This window comes from Rousettus aegyptiacus, unplaced genomic scaffold, assembly GCF_014176215.1.
Source record: "Rousettus aegyptiacus isolate mRouAeg1 unplaced genomic scaffold, mRouAeg1.p scaffold_m13_p_2, whole genome shotgun sequence".
In the NCBI taxonomy this organism is placed as follows: domain Eukaryota; kingdom Metazoa; phylum Chordata; class Mammalia; order Chiroptera; family Pteropodidae; genus Rousettus; species Rousettus aegyptiacus.
In genome coordinates this window covers 24,495,485-24,517,005 of record NW_023416295.1, presented here as the reverse complement: position 1 = coordinate 24,517,005, position 21,521 = coordinate 24,495,485, and the positions used below count along the sequence as shown (strand labels likewise).

The 21,521-nt window shown below is 40.3% G+C and overlaps 1 protein-coding gene across 2 annotated transcripts in view; it reads left to right on the top strand.

Annotated features, from left to right (window-relative positions):
- Positions 1-467: 467 nt before the first annotated feature.
- The window catches only part of PARD3B (par-3 family cell polarity regulator beta), an 893,411-nt gene continuing 872,357 nt past the window's right edge, over positions 468-21,521 (top strand). The window contains exon 1 of one of the 2 annotated variants that reach the window (XM_036237191.1): positions 468-1,076. In XM_036237191.1, coding sequence (XP_036093084.1) covers positions 957-1,076 — 120 coding nt within the window. In that variant the 5' untranslated portion in view covers positions 468-956. The remainder of the gene's footprint in view (positions 1,077-21,521) is intronic. The other variant, XM_036237192.1, reaches the window with a different exon arrangement.

Here is a 21,521-nt window from a genome sequence, read left to right as displayed (position 1 = left end):
TTTCAGAGCTCCAAAGGGCAGATGCGATGCTGTGCTTCAGACCCTTAAGAGGCCCTTTGCCATCCCTGTAGCTCACTACCTGTGAGCAGCCACTCCTTTGGGTGCTTTTTGTGGGCGTGGCGAGAAGCACCTGCTCCCGGGCTCTCCTTGAATCTTGCTCCAATCCCTTCAATTTAAGGGTGCAGCTCTGTAGTCTCCTAGCTATTCCCTTAGGTGTGCTTTACGAGATCCGGTTTCAATCCCCCTGTGGGTAGCTCTCAGGTCCCGTTACAATTCCCCGGGGCTCTGGGTGTGTGTGTGTGCGGGAGGGACAGAGCCAGGGAGAGATCGAGTGAGGGGACGAGACTCCGGGGCTCCAGTTACCGCCCCACACGGCCCCCGCCGCGCGCCGCCAAGTGAGCGGCGGGGCCGGGGAGCGCCGCGGCCCCTTTAAGAGCCGGGCCCAGGCGGCCCGGGGGCCGCGGGAGCCCAGAGCACCGCGCGCCGCGGAGGAGTTGCGACCGGCGCAAAAGTTTCCTCCCAACTCCGGCCCCGCGCGCCGCCGCCGCCCACTCCAGCCCCGGGCCTGGGGCCGATCCGCTGCAGCCAGGGCCAGGGCCAGGCCGGGCCGGGCCGGCAGTTTCACTTTGGCGCGCGCGGAGCTGCAGACTCGACCGGGCCCGAGCGAGAGTAGGAGCCGGAGGAGGAGCCCGGCCGCCGTGCCGACGCGTCCCGGCCCCCAGCCACCTGGGTGGTAGCCCTTCCCCCTGCCGCCCCCTCCCCGGCTCCCGCCCCCTGGAGGCCGCTTGCCCCGGCGAAGGGGCGCTGCTGCGAGCCCCAGGTCCAGAGGGGGCGCCGGGGAGAGGCGCCCCGGGTCTCCAGGCCCACTGGTGGTCGACGTCCCCCGAGAGTAGGGGCTGCATCCGCGGGGCCAGACACCTGTTCGGCCAGGCCCGGCGTGGTCGCCGGGGGCCAGGATGAAAGTGACCGTATGCTTCGGCAGGACCGGCATCGTGGTGCCCTGCAAGGAGGGCCAGCTGTGCGTCCGGGAGCTCACGCAGCAGGCGCTGCAGCGGTACCTGAAGACCCGGGAGAAGGTGAGCGCTGCGCGGGGGTGGGGGGAGGCGCGCGCGGGGCGGGGGTGGGGAGTGGGGGCGCGGCTGCGGGGTGGACTCGAGAGCGCGTGGAGGCCAAGGCACCTGCCAGGTGTCCCGAGGACCCGGTAGCAGCCCTCAGGGAACGTAGGACACCCAGGCGCCTTGATTTGTCACACTACCTGTAGCGACAACTTTTGAATGTTACTAATAGAAGTGACCTGGGAGTCTTTGGGCGTTTGTGGGACCTGCTTTTCAAAAGGCGGTGGGAGAAACCACAGAATGGGAATCCCTTGAGGAGTCGTTAGAAATGCAGTCTGGAGTCCTGATTCAAGCCCACTGTCTCCAAGTCCGCTTTTAAACAAGCTCCCAGGTGTTTGGAAGGACCATTGGAGATCGAGAAGCACTCTTTTAGAAGTTGTTTGAGGGAATTGTTCTTAATGGAACCCTTGGAGGTGCTACTGACTTCAGGTGTGATTTTTGACCCACGAAGGCCAGCCCCACTTCGGCGTCTTGGAGTTAGAAAGATGATTGGTGCAAGTTACAGATACTGGGCAGTTATGACTGATGGGGCCCCTGGAATTTCAACCTCGTGAGCGGCCCTCCCTAAGTGATTTGGGCAGGGACTTGGGTGGAAGGATGCTGTTTGTTTATAACAACCAGTCTATATTTCAAGTGTTTATAGTTTAGTAGTGCACATTCTATGAGCATTTTTTTTATGTGTGTGGACTGCGTCAAGTCCTGGATAACTATTGAAATGACGGCCAGGACTGTCCCCAGCTCTGTTATTGAAGTCAGAAACAAGTAAAATTAAGTGAAGCTCAGGAAGAGTGTTTTTAAGTGTGGAACGCGTGTTCAGAAGACTTAGCTGGACACTAGAACTTATCAGGTGTTTGGATAACATACGCGGCCTTCGTATTTTCTTCAATGGAACTGTTAAATGAAGGCATTGAAGAGCACCTTTTTATTTTTTAATCCTCAGATGGAACATCTTGTATGCCCCAAACTCTTCTGAAACAGGACAAGTCAAAAACTCTTCCTTTAGAGGACAGTGGTTCTCTAAATATTTGTTCTCATGCTTTGAGAACTGTAGAAATAATGTGTTGGCCAATTTATTGATGGGAAGATCTAATTTCTTTAATGTCTTACAGGTTATCCAAAGCATACAAATAATTTTGTTTCTTCCAAATATATAGTTTAAGCCTTTAAGAAAATCTCTGCACCTCTTGTGCCTCCACTAAGAATTATTATACAGAAAAAAAATTCTACTTTGAATAAATATATGTTTATGTTGCCTTGAACAGTTAAGGGTTTGAGAATAGTATAGTGAAAGAGTCTGTAAATATATTAAATATAATACCTAAAGCTGAACTCTTTACTAATGGAATTGAGGTAGAGGAGGGAAAATAATCACAATGGCCAATAAAACTATGTGAGTATCTATCCTAATTTTTTCCATTGTTACAATAGTGTGTGCTGTTTATATTGTATAATTCAGTTGAACTGAGATTTACACAGTAACCAATTGTCTTTGAAGCTATATTTCACTAACTTCTGAAAGTAAGCTTAAGGTTAATAGTAACAACATTATTCTAGACTAATTATTAAAATAGATCTTATTGAATAGGTTTTCCTGAGACAATACATTATTTTTATTTTTAATGCATTAAAAATAATTTATGCTCTAAAATCTTGTATATTTAGAAGTTTACTACATGGGACTGTCCAAGGAACAGAAGTAAACTATAAGCTTATAAATAAAATACAGGGATAGATGATATTTACTACATTGTAATTTTATCTTAAAAGGTGTTAAAAAACTATTGCTATTCTGGACTGAAAGCATAATTTATAATATCACAGAACCCATAATATAATTGTATTGATCCAGTTTACTATTATTACCAGAAATTACATTTTTCTGTTTAAATTTATATATTAGTGAATGTGACATTTAAAGGTCATCCGCAGTTTATTAATCCTCCCTCCCTCCTTTGGCTTTTAAAATCTCAATTTAATAAGTGGCAAGTGATATTTTTCCCCTCCCCAAATATTCCTCTCCCATAGTTTCATTTTAAATAATGTTGTAATCATAATGAGGCTTAATATTAAATGGTATTCCTAATGGAACGAAAATGTCAAGAAATACTCTGACAAATTCTGTGCTTTTATCCATTGAATTTAGAAAATGATGGGGAAAGACAAGAAATGTCAAAATTGAATTTGATAAACAATCTGTAATAAATTCACTTTCTTTAAATCAGTGAAAACAATTTAAAAGGCTCGTTTCCCTGGACAGCAAGATTTTAAACCCTACATGAATAGTAATAACTAACACTAGTTGTGCAGGCACTGTTCAGGCTTTACATGTATTAAATGACTTACTCCATCAGGGTTGGTGCTGTTATTCCCATTTTACAGATAAGGCAGAAAGAGACTCAGAAATGATTGGTATGTGGTGGAACTGAAATTTGAACCCAGGAAATGTGTCTCCCGGTCCTTACACTCAAGTCATTAACTACACTCACTGCCCAGTAGGTTCTTATGCATTGGAATTTACTCACCTTGTTTATATTTTAAAGTTTGTTTTAAAAAGACCATTTCTTCTAAAAACGGCTACAATAACAACCTAAAGATAGCAATTTCTTTTCTTGCAGAGAGCTGGACATCCACAAGTTTTTCTTGATTATCTTTTACAGTACGGATCTACGTGTTATAAGGGAGAAGTCTATTTTCTGAGGCAAATATTGCAAGATTTGTAAATCAAGTATCAAAAATGTTCCTCAGTCTAATTACAAATGGAAAAATGGGCAAGATCTCTTGACGGCCAGGTAGAGACTACTGTACAGAAACAAATTTGGTGGGAACACGAATGTAAATTAAGTCCGTTTCTTATGGGGCCTTGAATAATTTAGATGGGAGAAAGGCAGATTTCAAGATTGAGGATAGACTTAACACTTCTAAAGTTGGGAGGGTAAGTGAAGGCCAAGGATGCCATTCTGGAATTTGTGGGCAGCATCAGAGAAGTATCCACTTCCTGCTGAGAAGAAACAAAAAAGACTGGTATTCGTGGAATGTGGGGAACCAGCTGAATCAGCATCAGATAAGGACAGAAGTAGGTAGGGTGCTGAAGATACTGAGAAAGACTTTAATTATGTTCTGAAATCAGGGACCTTTGAGGTTCCTACTTCCTCCCACACCCTCCCATTTTATGAACTCTACTGGGGAGGTGAATAGACTAATAGGCAAGAATTATGGGATCACTTGTCTTTGGATTCTGGTAGTTTATTAGTGTCCTAGGCTCTAAATCCAATTTAGTTAAGTAGTTAGTGGAGAGGATATTGTCGTCTTAAGTAGTCAAGATGGGCATCACTGAGTAATTAGTTAAATTTATCATCAAAATTACGTGTCACAGGTGAAGGGGTAATCGAGCCATATCCTGCAGGGGCTCTCAACCCCGGCTGATTATCAGTCACCTCTAACTTTAACATTTAACATTTAGACAATGCAAATGCTTGAGTTCCTTTCTCCAAGATTCTAATTCACTGGGTTTGGAGTGGGGCTTGGAGACAAGTATTTAAAAAAAAAAAAACATTCCAGGTGATTCTAATACCCATCCTGGGTTGAGAACCACCAATATATGTATGACCACTAATCTTGATATCACTGAACTCATTTGGTTTTAAACTCTTTTCATGACAGATATGTGTCTTAGGTATCTATAGACCACTCTGTTTTTAGGAACTGTCCCTTTACTCCTACCCTGAATGAATTCTCTCAGCAGGTGCTCAAATAATTTATTAAATTGAACATCCATTATATATGTATTAGATGAAGATGAAGTGAATAATGGAAAGACTTGTTTAATAATGAGTGTGTAGTGTATTCAAGAGTTGAAATGAATGAGATAACACGAACATTGAGTATGTGGGATAATGGGTGTGCTGGAATTTTTCAGAAGCTGGTTTGTGGATCTGTATGAGAAACTTTTTTTTTTTTTTTTTGGTGAAGAAACATTTGATAGACTTTTCAAAATAAATCTCTTCTGTGTTCAGATAGTTTGAATAATTTGTTTGTTTTACAAGTTGAGACCAGCTTTCCAGATCTGAAGAAGAGTAATGACTCTGTTCCTTGATTAATTATGGGATCAGAATCCAAGAGAATTTTTACAGTAATGAGAATCTGGTATGATATTGTATGGGACTAGCCTAGAGGAATAGGCTAGCACTCTTGAATTCCTAAAGTTTTCAATTTTTGATGCTTTGTTTTGATATTTTAAGGTTTCCGTATGCATAAACCAGGATGAGACTGGATTCTCAAAAATCCTTTTCAATGTATTGGGCACAGACTTTCTTGTTCAGTTCTCTCCTAATGCGTCTACTAGATGTTCTTCCCACCATGTGGCTAAAAGTGACTCACCATCTGCATGGCATTAACTTTTTTTTTTTTAAGCCTTCAGCACCTGGTCTTCCTAGGTGGTCTTGCATCCAAGTACTAACCAGGCCAAGTACTAACCAAGTACTAACAGCTTCCAAGATCAGATGGGATCAGGTGTATTCAGGGTGTCATGGCTGTAAACTTGGTTTTGGTTCTGCTATGTGACATGCATTGAGCAACTTATAAGTCTACAAACGCAGGGCTCATGGGACCTGCAATGACCCACAAATGTGTATGTGCGTGTGTGTGTGTGTGTGTTTTGTTCTGTTCAGTATTATATTTTGACTGTTTCGATTTTTAAATATTTTGAGATTTCACGCAAAAATCCAGATTTCAGTCTTCTTTTAGGGAAAAACAATACAGAAGCTCTGACAATATTGAGCTTTACTTTCCCACATAGCAACTATCAGTTGGAGCTGAGACACCTCTTTTCTCTTTAGAAAGAATCATTAATGCTCTAGTTTCTATTATTGCCTCCTCAAAATGAGTATGTCATTATCCTCATGCTTAACTTTTTACTGTCTTTATTTTCTTACTTATAGCCTAGTTAATGTATTGTTGCTGTTTGGCCTGCTGGTAGGCATTTGAGTTTGTGACCTTGGGACCTCCTCCTCCAGTGTATAATCCAGTGACCCACATGTAGGGTTTGCTGACCAGGATTCGGGCTGCAGTTTAGTTCATATGAGTTAATTGCCCTGTGTGGGATTGGGAGTCTCAGTCTGGAATCGTAGTATGGAGAGTTGTGCTTAAGTGGCTGAGTTAACCAGGTTTTCATTCCCAGGGCATTTGTGCCGTAGGGCCTCTTTGAGGAAGTTGGGCAAATGATAATGTCAGATTCTTATGAGATGATGTTTTCTGAGGTGATTGATTATTAACAACATCTGAGGAAGTGTATTCAACATGCAGAGGTTCGAGCCTCTCTCAGAAAGTCTAAAGCACCACAGCCCAATAGAACTTTCTGTGATGATGGAAATGTTCTGTATCTGTGTTTTCCAGTAGGATACCCTCTAGCCATACATGGCTGTTAAAGACTTCAAATGTGGCTAGCGCAACTGAGGAACTGAATTTTAAATTTTAATTAATTTAGTCACAAGTGGCTTACTATAATGGACAGGTCAAGCCCAAAGCTCCTCCAATGATTTCTCAGCTACTTTTAAAGACCGCTGGTCTAGGGCTCAGATCCCAGGCAACCCTTCACCGGTAGTGTTCTTGTAGAATCGCTGTCTGTTCTGTTGAGAACTTTGCCATCAGAAGGGCATCTTCATTTATTCTTTGGTGGCCGCAGGCAGAGAGAGAGCCTTTAAAATCTTAAATCCTCCACCTAGATGTGAGTAAAAACCAGCTGAATTGTAGAATAAGTTGAGGTTTATACCTCTGATGCAACAGCTTGCAGAACGCATCCTCCATTTTTGGTCTTGGGTAAGTGGTGGACCAAAAAGAAGTGATGAACAAAAATCTAGACATTTTCAGTGAGATTTAGAGGCTTCCGGATGAGCTTATCCAGTGTTATGGTTCCAAATATTATCTCTTTAGTGCCGGCCCAGAACTCTCCCCTGAACTCCAAACCCCGTAGAGAGCAGACTCCTTGACACATTTGCTTGGATGTCAGGTAGGTGACTTATACTTAGCATGCCCCCAACTGAACTCCTGATCTCCAACTCCAAATCCACCCTGCCCACAGTTTTCCCATCTCATTAAATGATAGTGCCATCTTTCTGGTAGCTCAGGCCAGAAATCCTTATAATAACCCTTGACTGACCTTTTCCTCTTATGATCCACCTACAATTAATCTGCAGATCAAACTGACTCTGCTCTCACAGTATATCCAGAAACTGTCCACTTATATTTAGCTTTTCTGTAAGCATCCTGGGGCTTTTCTAAAAATTTTAAATTATTATTATTTTTAATGAACTTTAGTTTTCCTGTTTCTGCTCCTGCTTCTCTTCTCAACACAAAAGCCAGAATGATCATTTAAAATTCTAGTTGGGTGTCATGTCATTCATTCTTCTAATCAGCATCCTCTAATGGCTTCCATCTTTCAGATGGACTATAAGGTGCTACACGATCTGGCTATCTGTGGAGGAAAAAGTTAACGTAGCTGGCTTGCAACTGCTATCTATCCTTAGGCCTGTTTGTAAGGCTGGCCCTTGACTGGCATCCAGGAACTTAGATTTGCTGAAAGTTTCCACTATTCCCTGAAGGGAAAGGCTCACTGTGCCAAAACTGTTTATACAAACAATGTGGTTTATGTTGAATACTTTCTTTCTTTCTTCTTTTTTTTTAGAGGTCTGGAAGTTTTGCACACACTCAGTAGAGAGTTCTATGTCACCAGAGTCCAGTGAAAAGCTCAGATGCTGAGTCTCTAATGAGCCTTCCTGGTAGACAGCATTTCATGTGTGCCATCAAAACTCATTGCTGGGAAGTCCAATGGGAGAGGACTCTTTGAAGTTTGTGCCCAGTTTCCTCCAGAATGCACCTGTGTGCCTTTTCCCTTTCCTAATTTGCTTTATCTCTTTTTTGCTATAATAAATCAAAGCTGTGAGAATGAGTAAATGATGAGTCCTGTGTGTCCTCCTAAGGAATCATTGAACCTGGGTGGTCTTGGGGACCGTGAGACACTATCTCTTACTATTCAGCTCTCACTTTCACCCTTCTCTCACTCTCCCCTAGCCACACTGGTATCTTGGCTGTTACTCAGATGTGCCAGATAGGCTCTACCTCATGTGCCTGAAAGATTCTCTCACAATTATCCAGCTCCTTTATCTTTTCCATCGTAAAAGATTGTTTTCTTCTCTGTGCAACCCAACCATACTATTTATAATTATAACCCTTCCAACTACTCTTTATATTGCTCTTTCCTGCTTTATTTTTCTCCATAGAACTCATCCCTCCCTACCATGCTACTGATTTTAACTCTATCTATTGTCCCTTTCCCCCACTAGAATGCTAGTTTAACAAAAGTAGAATCTTTGTCCATTTTGTTCATTGTTGAACCCCTAGCTCCTACAAGAGTCCCTGGTACATAGTAGGCTATTGATAAATTCCTTGTTCAATAAATATTTCTTTTACCAAATCTCTATCACCATGTGTTACAGTTATCTTTTGCTCCATTATGTAGCTTAATATAATATTCAACAATACATGGAAAAGGCTCAGTGAGATGTTTCCTAGGTCTGGAATTTTCAAGATAGGCATCTCCATTCACATGTCTGGTGCCTCAGCTGGCATGGTTTGAATAGCTGGGGGCTGGCTGTAATGGCTCGCCTGGGGGCATATGTCTGGAGCCTTGGTTCTTCCCGTCCGCTGGGTTCCTGGGTTCTCTTTCACATAGTCTCAGCATCTGATCATCTTCATATGGCCTCTTCCCTTGGCCTCTATTAGCACAATATTGAGACTTCTTACGTGGCAGCTTAGGGTTCCAAAGAGTGCAAAAGTGCTAGCTGCCAGGTGCTATTAAGGCTTAGACCTGCAACTGGTGTGATGTGTTCTGCCATGTTCTACTAGTTAAAGTGGGTAACAAGTTCAGCCCATATTCAAAGGAAAGAATTACACAAGGAACCGAACAACAGTAGGTATAGTTCTTTGTGGGGGGTGAGCACCAATACAACAGGTCACGTTGCCATCGAGGTGATAGGAACGTGAAGCTTAATCAGTCACTTTCTGGTTTGGATGTTTCACAGCCTTCTGGGAGATGAGGTGCACGTGTGAATGAACCAGTGGTATGTTCGCTGAGATACAATTTAGATAAGGAGTGCTCTTTCAAACAATACACTGAGAAGTTTTTGTCAAACACGATGAAGAATTTACCAGGTGGAAAAGTTTGGTGAGGCCTTTCAGGAGGAGGGAATAAAAGGAGAAGTCGTCAGCTGGTTGAGGGAGTTGTGAAAAGTTGAGCATAGCCCCGGGAGGAGGAGTGGTGTGCGCAGACTAACCCGGGCCGGATTTTGAAAGCCCTCAGGTGCCACCCTGAGATATTTTCTGGCCTTCCTAATGTAGTTTCGGTTTTATTACAAGTACATTTACATTTCACTAAATTTGTATGAGGCTAAAGATATTTGTACGAACTTAAAAAATGGAGAGGATTTTGGAAAATTAGGATTTTAAGGCCTCATCACCAGCTCACTTGTTTACTCAGTTTCTCACACCTTTCCCAGATAAAGAGCTCTCAACAAGATTATCAAGATTTCCTAGCTAAAACTCATGGTTAATTTTCAGTCCTAATTTTTATATAATTTTTTTAAAACTCTCTCTACTCACGAACTTTGCAGTATTTTAAAATGTGTCTCTTCGCAGTCTTTGCAAGTTCTCCCCACATTGTTTCCTTGTGTGGTTGTGCATCAGGGTTCTTTCTGGCCTTGCTCTCAATGGGGTCTCATCTAGTCCATGGCTTAAGCCACCCCCACATACACACCTCTAGCCCTGAATTTGCTATAGACCCCAATATCAATCTGCCACCTTGATGTTCCACATTCAGTTCAAGCCCAGGATATTCTCTATTTCTGGTGTCATTCACCTGGTGGTTTAACCCGGAAACCTGGAAATCCTTCATTCTTTGCCAATTCTTCCTCTATTACATTCCACCATCAGTCTAGTTGGTTAGAAAATTCCCTTGGTTCAGGGGATATCTCTTACATCTGCTTCCAACCCCAAGCCATGCCACTTTTCATTTCTACCGTGTGGAATTGCATAGAGTCCTACCCTGCCTTTCTGCCTCTGCTAGCTCCCAATTCCTGCAAACCATTTTCCCTTGAGAACCTTACAGCTGTAAATCTGATCATGTCTGGAGTACTGCTGGGGATATTTAAATAGTTCCCCATGGCTTTTAGGTGAAAAGCTAAGCCTTGCTTACTTAGTATCTTCTCTTGTCATTTCAACCCCTTTAAATTCCTACATGCAATTTAGTTTTCTTTCATGCTTTCTCCTACCCCAAGTAAATCCTGCTCATCCTTTAAGATGAAACTCCAGTTTCCCTCCTCCCTCTCTTTCCCTTCATTCCTGCGTTCCTAGAACTCCCATGCTTGTGCTTGCATTTTGAAAACTACATCTTACATTATAATGTTTATTAGTCAGGCCCTACTCACTTAACAGACTACTCCAAATGACAGTGCTTATCATAACAAAGTTTTCTTTTCTGTCTTGGAGGTAGGGCTCTGACCCATACAATCCCCTGCTTACTGTTGCCTTTGGCCTTGGAGTTTTCTGTAGACCACCTGCATGGTGCTGACTGATGAATAAAGACACTATGGAGGATGCCTCAGGAGGATTGGGGTCTGGCCCAGAAGTGGCAGATATCACTTCTGCTAGCATTCCGCTGGTGAGACTAGCCATGTGCCCCATCTAGATGAAGTGTGCTTGGGACAGTAGTCTACTTGGCTCTGCTGCATACTGAAATCATTTTGTCTTCTTATTATACTGTGAACTATTCAAGAACAAAGAGTGGGCCTTTTTTGTTTTCCTTTCCTGTTTTAGCATAGTATCTGATGTATACCATAAATGTTTGTTAACTTCTATTAAATTTCCCATTGCTTTCTTTTATAAACATGGAAATGATCTTGTATTCAACTCAGTGTTTTGTAAGTTCGGAATCTTTATATGTGGTATGAGTTTTCTTTTTTTTTTTTTTTTTTTTAACAAAAGTCTAAATGCAACTTTTGTCTTGATTACATTCAAATACCTCCTCATTCACATTTGCAGCAGGCAGTAGTTTAGTGGTCCATTGTAACTGCCACACTGATTGTCTTAATTAATAGCTTCAAATTCTGACAGGTTGACTCAATTCTCAGATAATTGATACTGAGAACTCTGTAGTTCTGGACTTTTAACGGCAGAACATTATGTTTCTGCTTCATGAAGATATGTGCCATGCTGCCTCTTACATTTGAACAGTTTTTGATTTTTCAGTATTCTATTCATTACTTTCATATTTATTTTAAAAATGATTCTGGATTATCTCAATTTGGAGGGATTCTTTCTTTTTTTGAGAGGCTCAGTATCTGTGTCTAACAGGCTGCCAAATTAGGTCTGCCTCTCATTTCTGGCCTCAAACATTTTTCTGAAGATTGCTGGACTCTCACTTTTTCGATTGCAATGAGATGGAATTGTGGATACCAAGAGTTCGCTGGTTAAAAAGGTTTTCACTCAATTTAGTCTCTATCAGATGCAGGGCCAAGTAGCATCCAGATAAATATGCCTGTCCTCTGCCTCAAGGTGAGGTTATTAAACTCACCAGATGGTCCTGGGCCCTGGAGGTGGAGCTGGGAGGGGGGGAGTGTGTCCACTTGGTGATGCAGGCAGCTGACGGAAGAGATGTCACAACACTCTGCTAAGCCACCGTTAGCAAGGACAGAGAACCATATGGGTGGGGGAAATGATCAGACCCATTTTATGGCCTCATATGGACAGAAATTAAGGGTTCGTGGAGAGCTCTAGTAATAGACTTCTCATATATCTTTAGGGGAATTTAGGGTAAATTTTGCCACCATTCTTTTATAGAGACATGAACCCTAGAAAGGTGACCTTTAAGCAGCACAGGCTTTTGACAAGGGATGTGTAGATATAATTTGTACTCCTTCCCTTTTACAGATTGGTGGCAGATATTGGGGTACCTGACTTACAAATCATGGGAAATAACTGAAGTACCTTAATGCCATCTGCATCACATTAAAAAGTATGTCCTGTATTCAGTGAGGCCTTAGTCATACCTCCAAGTAGTGGATGCTTTGCTGTGGTTGTCTATAGCAATCTAGCAATCTAAATGTCACTGCAGTCACTTGGGAAGATTTAGAGAGTGGTCGTGAGTTAAGCATTGTGTTTTGTGCTGGGGATATAGAATAAAATAGGGCATGGTTCTGACTCTATCAGGCTTATAGACTAAGAGGGCAGAGAGAACAATGTGAATAAACAAAACAGCATGGTAGTGGGGCCCTGGAGTGGTGGACAAAGGGAGCGATTGACTTTAACTTTGCTTGGAGTGGGGAAGAGATGGCGAAGTTGTGTAAACTTCACTGAGAGAGTTATACTTAGGCAGGTTTTGAAGGATGAATGGACTTTTGCCAGTTCAGTAAGGGTGGGGAAGGGCTTTGGGGTAGGGTAAGGGAGGGGCAGGGGAGAGAAGCAGCCTGCTTCTCAAGGTAAACAAATGATTACTTTGGGGGAGGGAAGAGGAGAATATTATGGAAAATTTCCCAAGGGTGATTGTGTAGGGAATGAGGCTGTTAAGGTGAAGGGAGGGTCAAAGCCAGGAGGCCTTTGTTATGACTAGCTAAAGAGCTTGAGGAGTCTGGGCAGGGTTCTGGTAGTGGATGATTTGCCTTTTTGTCTTACTTGCTTTGGAGAATGGAGGCCGAGGGAGAAACTGGAGGTGGAGAAACTGGTCCATGCCCCTGCTGTGGGAGTGGAGGTTAGACATAGCGAAGTAGAAGAGAAAATGGGCTTTGAGATTTTGAGGCAAAGTAATCAGACTTGGGAGTTCACTCCTTGTGAGTGGAAATGAGGAGAGGAAACTATGAGGTGTCTGTAGTCACTGTTCAAAGGCTATGCCTGTGTCCTTGTCTCCGAGGCCTGGAGACACAGAGACAAGTAATCTTCTGCATCATTTGTTTGGCGTTGGATTAGAGCCTTGATTCAAGATTGAGATTTGAAGGCAGTTGTGGAAAAATGTGGCATCCAGAAATGAGTGTTCAGAGTAAGTTGATGAATGCATGAACTACATCGGTGGTTTTTTTCAGACTTGTGATAGAGATTCACAGTGGCTAAAAGTCCACTTTTGCTCCTCCAGACATACTCTTGACCTTTCTCCAGCCCCTTCTGTGACCTCAAAGGTCGAGATGTGTGGACTCTTTTGCTCTGTGGCTTTTAGTTGGGGAGGCCTGAGCAGGAAAACAGAGGGTGGGCAGCTCTCTTCCTGCCAGGTTACTGGGGGTTGGCTGCTTCTCTTTACTGAAGGTCATAGCTCCTGTCTGGCAACCCTCCCCATGCTCCTCTTTCCACCATATTGGCATCTGCTCCTCTCCCTGGCCCCTTGGGTCCTAGGTGATGGCAAGGCCTCACCACCTTTAAGAGCACTATCCCCTAATGTTTTCCCTTGACCTTGTGCAAACCTTTATAAATAGTTTCTTTATTAAATTCCTAAGTACCTAATTTGAGTGAACCATCTGTTTCCTGCCAGGGTTTGGACTGATAAATGCAGTAATAATAGATTTTCCTTCATGACTCAGTACCCACAGCACATACACAACTATAATAAAAGTTGCATGAGGTACTTATCCTTACTATGAATGGCGCCTTCTGATATTTTCATTCCTTTTTTTTTTTTTTTTAAATTAAAGTAGTTGGGGCATACTAAATTGATTTCACTAATAGGTTAGAATTCACACTTAGAAAACCAGTGGGGCTACCTGATGTTTGGGGGACATTGGATGGGTCATCAAAAATCTCCATAGTGCTAAGAACTCATTGTTTTATGGATTGAGGTAAAGTATGAGACCAATGGTAAATTCCTGAAATCTAGTATGTGTTGTAAGTGTGTAAATGAATTTTTTCTAGAGATTATAATGCCAAGTACTTAATATATAATAAGACTTGAATCTAGAGACTTGTGAATACCCAGCATGTGAACTAAGAGTTGTCTTGGTCTAGACGTCTGGGTAGCTTGATGAAATTTCGGAGAAATTGAAAGATTTTTACTTGCTGCCCCATATTTCTTTTGTCATGACATAGTAATAGTATTGGTAGCTTTAAATGTTAGGTTCTGGATTACTTCCTTTTGTAGCAGAGAGCTGAGGAAATGCAAGATGGATAAATAATCTTTGTCTCTATATTTAAAGGCACATTTATAGAGATTCAGTAGGCTTGAGTTTTGACAGTAGTTTTGATCACAGACATTTCCCCAGAACTTTATAAAAATCTAACTGCTCTTCAGAAATTTCTAGTTAAAAGATTTTTTTTTTTTAGTTGCCGCAACTAGATTTTCATTTTAGATCTTCCTTTGGTTCTACTTTTGTCTGTGGGTGAGGGAGGGCTAGTTGGAAATGTGATTATGGATAGCGATGCGTCCTTTACTCTATTGCTGTATTAGTTTTCTAGGGTTGCCATGACGAAGTACAGCAAACTGGGTGGCTTAACACAACAGAAGTGTATTCTCTCACAGTTATGAAAGCTAGAGGTCCGAAAAATCAAGATATTGACAGGGTCATACTCTTCACAGCCTCAGCTGGGTAATGAGCCTTTCTTGCCTCTTCTAGCTTCTGGTAGGTGGGCCCAACATTCCTTAGCTTGTGGCAGCATCACTCCAATCTCTTCCTCCATATTTACAGGGCCGTCTTCCCTCTGTCTCTCTATATCTTAGTCTCTTCTCTTCTGATAAGGACACTAATCGTATCAGGTTAGGGCCCACCCTAATGACCTTACATAACTTGATTACATCTGTAAAGACTATTTCTAAATGAAGTCACATTCACAGGTACCAGGGGTTAAGACTTTAACATGTCTTTTTTTTCTTTTTGGGGGGATACAATTCAGCTCACAACCAATTGCTATTTAGTTTAATGTATTTTCCCCTGCTTTTACAGTACGAGCATTGGGCAACTTCCGTTGATTCCCAGCTCTTTACTCCTCATATGTATATATATTTTTTGCTTCAAAATGGTTCAAGGATAACTTGTTTTCTGTTTTATTGAGATATAAAGGTCTTATGGTCTGATATCACTTACTACTGCCTTTTCCACTTAAACATTTTGTTGTCTATATTCTTGTTCTTATCTGCCTCTTCAGGTGACCTTTTTTGAGACTCATATTTGTCCTAAATTTCATCTCATCCCATGACCTTTGTGATCTGGCTTCATTAAGTATTGATTAAAGCCCCAGTGGCTTGTCTGAAGTGCATTCCTATTTAGTCTATAATTAAGTTAGCCTGGAGAAGGCAGGAGGGTGAATGTTTTCAAGCACCTATCACGTGCCATACAGCACAGTCCCTTTCCTTCAGGGCTTTATAATCCAGATGGAGAGACATGTATACCTACTGAAAATGATGAAGGCAATAACCAGGTGTCAGGTGAGCTCTCTGGGCATTCAGAAGGGAAAGAGCTCACAATAGGTGGGCATGGCCACGTGTCAACAATGGATAGAATTTAGATAAATGGAAGAAAGAAGGAGGAAGTGTGTCAAGAAGCAGAGACAAAGAAAATAGAAATATTGCAATAGTTCTCAAATTTATTGGTTCCAATGTCCCTTTCATACTCTTCAATTTAGAGGACTTGAGAGAGCTTTTTATGTGGATTATACCTATTTCTACTTAGCATCTTAGAAATTAAAACTGACAAATTAAAAATACACATCTAATTGATTTAATATAACAGTCAGCCCATAACAAGTCAAGATCACTTATTGTCATGTAAAATAACTGTTTCACAAAATGAAAATTTAGTGAGTGTAATGTTTTTTGCAAATCTCTGATGTTTGCTTATTAGCTAGATTCTCAGATCTGCTTTCTCATTCAGTCTATTTAATATGTTGTTGTGGTTGAAATTTATGAAGAAAATCCTGCCTTACCTAGATATGTAGTTGGAAGAGGGAGGAGCCTTTTAATAGCTTTTCCAGATAATTGTAGATATACTTTCTGTATATTATATGTAAATCCAACAATCGGTAGTTTATTTCTATCTTTCTTTCTCATACATAATATCACAGTTTCTTTGGGTCAGGAACCTGAGAACAGCTTAAGCTGAGTCTCCTTCTTAGAATCTCATCAGCCACAATCAAGATCTCAGCTTATGGTGCCTTGTCATGTGGCTTGACTGGAAAGAATCTACTTCTAAGCTCACTTGTTGACAGAATTCATTTTTTGTAGCCCTGGAACTGAGAGTCCTGGATTTGACTGACCATTCTCAGCATCTAGAGGTCGCTTTTCTTTCCTAGAGGTCACTCACACACCATATCATGAAGCATCCAACCTGATCAATTACATTAGCACATTAGCTAGCAAGATGGAATCTTATAAACATAATATAATCATGGGAATGGCATTACCGTAAGTACTGGTTTCCTAAAGGTTAGTTGCAATGTGGAATCTCAAATCATACCAATGAAATTTTTAAACTCTCTTTTATTACTCTTCATTGGTTTGTGTTGTACTTTGAATATATTTTTTTCCATGAATGATCTTTTAACATCATACGTTGGTCATTGGGAAAACATTGGTTCACTGAGTTATGCCAGTCTTCCAGATGTTGACACATTTTATTATACAATTTCAAAATCCACATACATTGATATTACCATTAATTTCATCAGAAAGGTAAAAGTATTGGGAAACTATCAAGCTCACAGTGGTGAATACAAATTTTCTAAAATTTAAATTTTTGTTTTATCATTGGCAACAAATAGTCATTTGTTTTCTATGAAATGCCCAGATTCATGTCATTCATTTTTGAGAAATATCTGCCAAGAGCTCAAGTATAAATAACCATAGTTTGTCTGCCAGTCTTTTAAGTGAAAAAGGTGCTCCAGGAAAATAACAGTTCAGCTCAACTCAATCAATCATATGAGTGCTTTGCACTAAGGTGATCATCATATGTCAGAGTATGCAGACGTGCTTTTTTGTGTACTTTCTATTTCTTCACATACAGTGTCAAAAAGATGTGAAATCAAGGGTTAAAAATTGATAAAATCATTTTTGCTTCATCAAGGGCATTCTTAAGTTAAATTACCCTCCCCTTTGAAGTGCAAATGAGTGGCAGTGAGGAATACAGTGACCATGAGTAGTTTGCTGCCTTGATTCAAGCAAAGGCGAAGGCACAAGCAGTTTTACTCACCATGGCTGTGCACCAGTAGTGCAAGTGTCAACATAGTTCATTATTCCAAGGACAAACCATGAGATTCCAAAAAGTAATTTGACATGTCGACTATTTCAGCATCAGTGTTTATTGTCAGGCATTCACATAAAAAAATTCTTCCATTAGTATCAGCCTTAAGTAGTCATTTCATACAAAAGAAACTATAAGTTCATTCATATCTATAGATTAATCCATTTGTTAGACAAAGGTATAATTCTTCAGATTGGCTGTTAACCCAATCTTCGTATTTTCTGCCAGATCTTTCATTTGAGGAGCTACTGTATCATTGGGAAGTGGCACTGTCATACCTTTTAAAAACTAACTTATCATCTAGAAGCATTCGAAAATGTCACCTGTACACAGCTTTCTTCATGTCTCAGTTATTGTGTGCACTTTTCCAGCTGATGAAATACAATAGTTTACCCTGTAAGGTGCTTCGGTGGTGTTTTCATTTCTGGTTTTGAAAAGCTGTAATCATTTTTGGCTTTTAAAGTGCTCATCCTGTCTATATTTAAAAATATTCACTTTCTTTATCTTAGTGATTAATTGCAAAATGATGCTGCAACTTTACTATTTGAAAATGTTTTGTTGCATAAGATACAATAATGTAAATTACTAATATCTGTTAAGGACAAGGAAAAAATAACTTTAATATTTTTGTCTACTTTTACCCAGTTTTTTAAAAAAGTAGATTCTTACCTTCTGTGATTCTTACCAGGTATTTCATTTTTTTATTTTTTATTTTTAGATGTAGATAGTATAGTTGTACATTTGAGAAAGCAGTCTTTAAATCCCCCTTTTTTATATGTTGGATTTTTTTCTTATGGTAAAATAAATCTAACATAAAATTTACCATTTTTACTGTTTTTAAATGTACATACAGTCCCGTGGCATTAGATGCATTCATATTGTTGTACAGCCATTACCACCATCATCTTCAGAACTTTTTGATCTTCCCAAACTCTATTCATTAAACAATAACTTCCCATTTTCCCCTCACCCAGCCCCTGGTAATCACTATTCTTTCTCTCTCTATGAATTTGGCTACTGTAGGTACCTCAGGTAAGTGAAATTATACAATATTTTTCTTTTGTGACTGGCTTATTTCATTTGGCATAATGTCTTCAAGGCTCATCCATGTTGCAGCGTGTATTCCTTTTTAGGTTTGAATAATATTCCATTATATGTATATACTACATTTTATTTATCCATTCACCCATTGATGGACATGTGGGTTGCTTCTTTCTTTTGGCTGTTGTAATGCTCTAATAAACCTGCTCTAATAAACACGTGTGCAAATATCTTTTTGGGTTCCTGCTTTTCGTTCTTTCGAGTGTATACCCAGATGTGGAATTGCTTGCTGCATTATGTGGTAGTTCTCTGTTTAATTTTTGAGGAGCTGCCACGTTGTTTTTCACACTGGCTGTACCATTTTACATTTCTGTTAGCAGTGCATAAGGGTTTCAATTTCTCCACTTTCCTGCCAACATTTTTTATTATTTTTCTTTTTTTGATAATAGCTATCTTAATGGGTGTGAATTATCTAATCTTCCCTTTAAACCAATGATCCTTCTTTAAATGTGAAAAAATTATCAATTTCCTTTTATTTTTGAATGAACTATATTAAATTCTAGATTACAGTTTGATACATTTGAACATTTAGAGGTATTTTTCAAAAGATGAAACATTTTATTGTAAATTTGTGAAAGGACAAATAAAATATTTAATCTTTTAGCATGACTTGGGGAAAAGGTTTGGCCTTGTGGGCTTCCTGCAAAGGTGCAGAGACCCTCAGAGGTCATAGCTCTCACTCCAAGAACAGTTCACTGGAGTACAGTGTTGGATATGCGTTTACAGTGAGTTCAGGCCATTTCCTTCAGGTGGGTAAAAACCGTTTCTCTTGGTCTGCAAACCTACAATGGACTTCAAAAAAATTTTATTTTTTACAAAATAACAAATCAGTTGCCATGGAATTAAGGCTGGGAAGGAAGACTGTTTTGTCATTTACTGGGAACCTACTTAGGATCTGGCAACAGAAGGGAGGAATAAATTGTATTTTGCTGACAACAGAAATAGTTTAAGTCTGCTCTTAATCTTTAATTTTTTTTGAAGATAATCTGAGGATGTACATACCAGCCTTGAAGTTAAAACATTTCTCTGAAGCAACAGTGACAAAACATATTTAAAACATTTAAAATATATTGTTAGAACACCAGTTGGCATTTGGGACACTCTGTTCATATCTTTAGAGTAAGAAAATAACAAAAACAATCCTCGTTGGAGTTGATGACCACAAGAAATGATTGTAATTTGATGAAAGGAAAAAAAGTTGGGGACCTCATTTTGTACTTTATAATCCCAATATATCACTATTTAAAATGACATACCAAATACATCAACATTTAAATGAGAATATATATATATATTTTCATCTACCATCTACTGAGCGTTGGAAATGCTGGTGCTGAATCAGTGCTTTGCCAAAAGTCAGGACAGCCTCGCCTTTCCTGCTTTTCTGTTTTCATTGCAGTTTCATATTTAGGCTCTCTTGAAAAGAGCTCTAAATATCATGAATTGTCTCCATTTGTATAGTTCATATCTTTTATTCTTAAAAACACCCAAAGTGATGATCACTCATTTTTATAATAGAATACCTTTTTGCTATGATTTATTAGATGGCATTTAAAATCACAGTACCTTTCTTTAAATTTTGATTTACAGAGAGATTTGTATAGTATAAATGTTTAAATATTGTATATGAGTTATTAACATATAGGTTGAAATTACAAGACAAGATGTGTAATAGAGCAGTAATCATCAAGTGGCAGATATCCATGCGACTGTTAATCGGAGGACTTAGACTGTACCATTGTACAAATCGAACCTTCTGCATTCATTTAGCAGACTGTCTCTGGGGGTGTGCCTGGCGTTCTTTGTTATGGCCATGTTGTTTAGGTAGGTACTTGCATAGTAAGATATTTAGTGCATGCTTTTGTAACTAAAACTTGTTTTAGAAAAATTGTAGTTTTTTCCCCTTTGGCTTTAACATGGTGAGTCAGCATTCAGTTTTGAACATTAAATTGTCCCATGCAGTGATGATGAAAACTAACTGGGAAGCGGAGGTGAGAACACAAGAGAAGGACAGAAGTGGGGAGGTGATCGCCAATGTGGAAACGCTTCTGTAAACCTTGGGCCACTTGTTGCTGCAGCCTCAAAGATCAGGATATTAAGCATCAACAAGATGACATGAAAACAAAACTTTTTTCCTGCACGTTGCCATACCTTTCTGTGTTTGGGCCTCGAATTTTAACGTATGTGGTAAAATTTATGAGTAGCGGTTCCGGAGATCATTGGGCTGGAGTCTTGTGTGGTCACTAGTACTGATGGAGTCAAAATATTGGGCATCTCTTGAGAAGGCAAAACCCGATGAGATTTTATAGATGAAAACTATAGAGGCCCAAAGCTTATGCAATAAAGCAAAGAGCTCAAATCCCAGTGGGAAGGAAACCTTTCTGTACTCAGAGTATGGCAAGCCCTGCCTCCAGAGTGCGTGGTAAACGTAATGAATTTGTTACTCCCAAGAGATGGTATAGGTGAGAAGTATGAAGAATGTGGCAGTGTTTATGAGGTATGGCCAGACCAGACCTCAGCGTTACGGTTGAAGTTGGGAAGACAATACACTGCTTTGTTCCTCCTTCCATGAGTAGCCTGGCAAAGAACAGCAGGTAGAATGAAGCCTGACAACTTCTTTGTCATTCTGAACAGCATTACATCCATCTGGCTGGAATAGGGAGCTCAATTTCCGAGGACAGGTAGTTGAAAATATTATGGTTTTAGAACTTTTCTTAAGAATATCAGGTCTTGATTGCCTGATTGGGGGATTTATTGCAAAGGCAAGGGAAAACATCAGTAATGATATATTAAAAGCTGCCCTTTAGGTGACTGTCCAGGGCCCAGGGTACAGGATGAACTGGAAGTGGGAAAAACCAAAGATCAAATGAGTAGCTGTTGTAACTGAGACACGTCAATCCTGCTGGCATTAGCTCTGATTTCTGCATATTTTATTTCTGGTACTTCTGGCAATATTTAGAGTAGAAAATCTACTAATTTAGACTGTCTGGCAATGAAAGTCAAATAGATCCACGTGGGGTTTTGGGAAAAGCACTGGACTTGGCATCTG